This window comes from Bombus affinis, chromosome 14 (assembly GCF_024516045.1).
Source record: "Bombus affinis isolate iyBomAffi1 chromosome 14, iyBomAffi1.2, whole genome shotgun sequence".
In the NCBI taxonomy this organism is placed as follows: Eukaryota; Metazoa; Arthropoda; class Insecta; order Hymenoptera; family Apidae; genus Bombus; species Bombus affinis.
The window spans coordinates 2,259,421-2,265,789 of NC_066357.1; the positions used below are offsets into that span (position 1 = coordinate 2,259,421).

The 6,369-nt window shown below is 32.3% G+C and overlaps 1 protein-coding gene across 1 annotated transcript; it reads right to left on the minus strand.

Moving 5' to 3' along the window:
• Positions 1-316: 316 nt before the first annotated feature.
• Positions 317-5,046, minus strand: LOC126924093 (serine protease snake-like). The gene is made up of 6 exons (XM_050738211.1): positions 4,871-5,046; positions 3,514-3,777; positions 3,144-3,408; positions 2,535-2,800; positions 2,222-2,376; positions 317-527 (listed from the first exon to the last, which is right to left on the minus strand). Exons 1-6 carry the CDS (start codon positions 4,953-4,955, stop codon positions 357-359), a joined length of 1,206 nt encoding a protein of 401 aa, XP_050594168.1. The 5' UTR covers positions 4,956-5,046; the 3' UTR covers positions 317-356.
• Positions 5,047-6,369: the final 1,323 nt, after the last annotated feature.

Consider the following 6,369-nt stretch of genomic DNA (forward strand, 5'->3'; position numbering starts at 1 on the left):
TACACGTTTCCTTGTAATACATAAGTATTCGTCAAACGTTCTCCTGATACGATATTTGTCCGAAAATTTTTTGAAAACTTATTTGTTGGGAACCGGCAGAAATTTTGGGCAAAAAATCGAAGGTTTGTATTAGAAGAACATGATGTGTAAGGAGATGGTACGGGAAATCTGTCAATTGGCTCCTCTCATACGTGACTTTTCCGAAAAATTTTTTAAATCGATTCCATTTTGGGAACAGGAGGGAACCTTTGGAAATATAAAAAAATTGGGGTGTAAAGCATAAATCATGAAATAAAAGAATAAAATATAGAGACAATTTAACATAAAAGTATTATTATATTTATTGTACTTCTGTGTCACGAGTCTGGCCAAACATTGCTCTCTATCCACGAAATATAATGATAAACGCGAGTATATACACCGGGATCAGAGAGACCACAAGGTTTTCCAATGCTTGTTATACCGACTACGCTGTACATGCAATCGTAATCATTGTTGAAGATGACGAGAGGGCCCCCACTGTCACCCTATACATAGAATAAATATTTTTATGAAGAATGTAAAGTAGAATAGACGTACAGTTAGTCACTGAAGTATTCGTATCTTTGTAATTATTGAATATAAATGATTAGCATTTTTTAACGATATATTCTGTGTAATAATTAGGACTTTTAAATTGATATATCGTTTATAAAAAAATAACAATTTATTATTACACAAGTGGAAATTTAAATAAATCATCGAATTAAGAGAAAAGAGAGATTGAAAGAATGCATAAAAGATTCTTGTGATGAACGTTGGGGGTGGACTGACGGACGCCAAGGTATGTGATTAAAGACCTCCAGGCGGATCTGATGAGAACGCGAGCAGGGATGGCAGCGTGGAGAGCAAATTAAGCAAAGATAGGAAGAAGGTGGGGAACTTCCAAAAGAATGTTAGAAAAAAATAGAGGAAAAATTGTTGGGGCCAAAATAAGGGGAGGATGGAGAAAGGAAATGAGAGGATTTATTGTATGTTAACAAGAGATATAGAGCACCACAGTAGATGACGAAGAGAAGACAGGATATTACGATATTATATAATATATTAAAAAAGAAAGAGGTGGCAAAGGATAGAGAAATTAAGATATAGTGAATAGTATAGATGGATAAAAGGAGAAAGTATTTGGTACAAGGGTGGAGCGAAAAAAGGATGAGAAGGCTGACCAAGTTTAGATTAGGTAATGAAATGAAAGAAGGCAAATATTGAATGAGCAAGGAGGATAGAAATTGTAGGTTGTGCGGTTTGAAAGAAAGCGGAAGAAAGAGAATGTTATCAACCAATTGATGTAGCCAATGTTATCGACCGACTGATGTTGCCAAAGTTATCGACCAACTGTTATTGCCAATGTTATCGACCAACTGATGTTGCCAATGTTACCGATCAACTGATGCTGCCGTTGTTACCGATATCGTAGCTCACATTAGAAGGATTCTAGGAGAAGAAGAAGAGGGAGAAAAATAGATGGAGCTGTTAGAATATACAAGAAAAAAAGGAGAGGAACGAGAGGACGAAGAAGAGACTGATTAATTAGTGGTTAATTTGTTCTATTAATATTAAATTTTAAAGATTTAATTGGGTTAGAAGGCATTGTAGGATAATAGTTTATTATAGACTAAGTTAACAAGTTTAGATTTAGGCAATATATGTAGATAGTCATTAATTAGTATTAAGGATATGGTATAATGTAGGTAATAGAAGATGGCTGTTTTGTGTTAAATCATGAATAGGGAGCGGAAATGTGATATGTAATATGATAATGAGTAATAGCGAATATAAGATAGGAATATATAGTGGCAAAAACAAACCAAAGACATCATATCCCTTGTAATCCGCAAGAAAAATAATAAAAATGTTACCCGCCTAAATAAATCGTCGAATTCGATAATTATGAGGATACGAATACCTGTGTGATTCGTTGTAAATACATAGATTGCGAATGTTTATGCATTTATGAAAAATTTAAATATACTCAAATATATGGAATAGAATATCATGCAATACATAATATGCAAGAATATAGGAAATATCGAAAATATAAATATTTTTAAAGGATGAAAAAATCTATTTAAGGTTCTATTTAAGTTTCACTTCGTTAACGATAAAAATAAAAATTTGAATTTGTATAAATATCCGCGGTCTAGATATAAATTTCTGAAATATAATTTTATTATATCTTTACCTGACAAGTGTCTTTTCCGACTTCACCGGCACAAATTTGCCACTCATCCACAATACCACGTATGAATTTACTTTCGTGCACAAATGATCTGTTGCATACCGGTTGAGTTACCAAGTTAATGGTAACTTTCAATAAATCTTTTGATGGGTCCTCAACTAGGAAAGAATTAAAGATTGAAATTAAAGATCGAACGTTATTTTATTAACCCTTTAACGGTGTAATAAAACGGCTAAGAATTTAGAATGGAGGCTTTCTTAAATTACACTGTTAAAGAGTTGAAGTAAATAAAGATTCCTTGATCTATCGTACTTACAAAAATCAACTGTTCCCCATCCGGATGCAGTTGCTTTACCATCGGTACCAATATCCGGCAAAGAGTATGGTAAGCAACTGGGTCTTATCCACGCGTTAAATTCCACGTCTTTTTCTAATTTTAGTAGCGCGATATCATGATATGCGAATCGACTCTGGTACTTATTATGTTTTATCCGCTCAATAATAAGGTAATTTTGCGGTCTCGCGTCATCATCCGTACTCTCGAGGTTTAAGTCACCTAATCGTACCCAGCGTGCTCTACCTCTATAAAGAATTACATCTTAATAATTAAATGGCATGCGTATATTGTTTTATTCCTGGGAATTATTTTGTTGTTTATTTTATTACTCCTTATATGTTATCTTCTCGCTGACTTATTCTACCGTAAATAACTCTATCGTAATGGTATTCACATTATTCTCTCGTTTTTAATACTTTTTCTTGTTGGGTCTAAAGTACATGATATACCGTCATTCTTCTGTTACTATATTAAAAACTAGCGATATCTCATGAGAAACAACAAGTTTGAGTATTCCATGCGAAAGTTTAAGATTGAATTTTAAGGTGTCGAAGCTTGGATGACTCGAATACAATTTGAAATTCCTACCCGTTGATACTGTAGGTACAATGTGCAGCGGTTAGAACGAATCTTTCCGAAATTAGCGTGCCTCCGCATTGCCAATCGATACCATTTTCGGTATCATATCCAATCGCAGCCATATGTGGAAATTCCTTTGGTTCAGCCTTTGTACCACCGATGATCAGCTTACGAGTTTTAATCGCGCATACGGATATGTTGATTAGTGGTCTGTCAATTATTAAAGCTGGCGAAGGTACGAGCTGATACACGGATTTGGCGTATTTTTCACACACTACAAACACATGAGTTTTATAAGAGTCAAGGAAACTGAGTTTCTTGAAAATGAGAAATTTAATTCCTTAATAAAATTGAAAAAATTTTAGGGAAGAACACCTACTTGCTTTGGCCTTGGCTCCTTTAGTAACGACTGATCCTCGATCTGCTGTAGTCGGGGTTGTGTTTTTAATTGTGTTTGTGATTGTATTTGGAGAAGTAGTCGTAGGCGTGTTTTTTGGACAACACACGATCGGATCAAAATTTTTGTATCCACATAAACTAGATGGAGATTTCCCTTTCAATAAATCTTGATAAACCGATGGACAATTCGCTGGAGAGAGGGCTATACAAATACCTGGAGTACCATCGATAGTGCATGAATCGCCTGAAAATAATTCTGAATGTTAGATAAAAAGACGAAAACATCCTGTCTGTGTCCGAGAAAATTTAATGATTTTATCTACATATACAACATTATCTGTATTTACCTACAGGGCTCGGTCGAACAACAATGTACAAGCGAGCATGAGATGCTTCCTTATGAAAAAATAAGAGGAAAATATAGAATAAAGTTTTCCATATGTTACTAAGTTAATTAAAAATAATCAAACTTGATTTTCTCAAGAACTAAGCTACGTAAAAATGTTGTTCCATATTCTTCTTACTTTTTCATAATCTTTATTCGTAATTATACGCAGCTAAAACAGTTTTTCAAATAAATGTGCAAGTGTATTTATACTCGTGACCTGACAGAACCTTCTTCCGCTTTTAATTAACATTCGAGACTCTTTATCGTCGTTAAAATTTTCTGAATTATACGACTGTTCTAGCATTGTGTTAATGATATTTAAGCTTCCAGTCACAACAAAAAGATAACAATAAGTCGGTTTAAACATTTCTTAAATGTTTTACGTTCAAATGTTATATTATAAATATCACTGAAGCGCGAAATATAGAAATAGCATACAGTGGTTCACGAAAATATATATAGAAACATGTCACGAATATTTATCATTTCATTAGAACTGTGATGTGATAGAACTATTATGATTATATTAGTAAAAATTGAAATGAACCTGAGAATGCATATAGAAATTATAGAATAATTATTGCATGTTTTATATTAAACTTTATACAGGTTACTGCATAATTTTCACGTTATTTAACGAAATTATCTTTATCACAATTATGTTTAAAATGTTTGAATAAAGAGTTACTTACGAGGATATCTTTTTTATATACTTTTCTTATATTTTTCAGATTGGTCTCAAATCTGATCGTAATGAAATCTCAAAAGGTTTCGCATAACTCGCATAATACGTTCATAAGTTTTCTATGGTAAATGTTTGAATATTTTCGTGAATCGCTGTGTAATAAGCTTTTATTGTTATATCCTTTTATTTTTATCGATCTAATCTTTTATCGATCTAATCTTATTAATCTTCCGTTTTGCTGCTTGAGAGAAAGCATCTTTTTACCTTCATACTGTGCATTACAGGATATCAGGATACCACACAAAAGAACTGAGAAAAATATTATCGATGTTCGCGTTGATAATCGCATCGTCGTACTTTGCGCACAATCTTATTCTACTTCGTAACCTTCGAATTCTACGCTTGTTTCCATTCGATGACTGCTTCGGGTCTTCCTTTGTCCGTCGTTTTTGTATGCCCCTCCATATCTCTATCATAGTTGGTAGTGGGACGAGCAAACGATGCATGCTCCTTCTCGAATACATACTAAAAAGTTCACAAACTGGTTAAACGAGGTAAACTAAAATCTTCGTATTCGATCAATTTCGTTTTAATATAAGATGATCAACGATACCAGGAATACTTTCAGTTCGTAATAAAAATATCGGAACCCATTGCACGATTTATAAACGGTAACGGTATGTGAATTTTACAAAATTCTACTCGCTTCTATTTTGTGAAATCGTCAGAATGTTGAATTGTTTATTAAAAATTGTCTATTTATATATATTTGCTACTGAAATAATTAATATTTGGAGTTTTCCTATCAATGTAGAAGATCCTTGTTGATCTAACTTACAGTTCAAAAATTCGGATATCTGAGAAGCGTGCGAAGTAACAAAATAGTTCTATATTGTTTGGCAAGCATAAACGCCGGTTTTATCATTGCGTGTATTGGCTTTTGAAAATTAATTTAATCGTATCGTGATATTCTATCACTGGATGTATGTAATTATGATGATTGGGAAGAATGATCGGTTAAGGACGATTGTCGATATTGTAAACCGGTTCATCCATAACTTTGTAATTAAAATAAATCATTTTGAACGGGACATAATATACGCGTCGTACGTCGCTAATGCAATAATCATTCTTCATTTTTAACTCGTGTGGCAACTTCTTTGGAGGAAACTGTGAATGCGCGTGTCATGTCCAGTTTTAATTGCTTTTGTAGACGATACCATCGGCACATTTGAAACAAGTGCATTATTGATATAATTACAGCACGAATAATATAGGAAATGTACATATACAAAAAGCGCAAATGTGTTCAGTGCAATAATAATAATTCAAAATGTTAATCTAATTTAATCCAATCTATATTTAAAATATTGTATATAATGTAATATTAATAAAGGATTATTCTTTTATCATTAACATATATTTAATATATGTTACATAATATTTAATCTGGTAACCGAAGAAAATTCGACATTTGGATTCATAAATTGTTTATTTTATAGATCTACTATTTTCTTAAATAAAAAGATAGTTATTTTCTTCTGAACCTAATTCTTATAATAGAACTTAATATATTTTTGTAGGAATGAAATATGATAATTTTATTAGTAAATGATTAGTAGTTAGAGCTGTGCGAGAACCCGAAAATAATGGAAACGTATCTCGTAATTCCAGATTGTCGGGATTCGAATTATAAAATTATAAAATTATAAAATTAGATTGTCGAGATAAGAATTATAAAATTATATAGCAAATTATATTTT

Excerpts from the sequence above, each read along its gene's own strand:
- LOC126924093 (XM_050738211.1), bottom strand. The coding sequence starts at position 4,955 with ATGCGATTATCAACGCGAACATCGATAATATTTTTCTCAGTTCTTTTG. Across the intron at positions 2,801-3,143 it reads TGTACCTACAGTATCAACGG|AGGTAGAGCACGCTGGGTAC; the intron begins GTAGGAATTTCA and ends AATTCTTTATAG. Across the intron at positions 528-2,221 it reads TCGGAAAAGACACTTGTCAG|GGTGACAGTGGGGGCCCTCT; the intron begins GTAAAGATATAA and ends TTCTATGTATAG.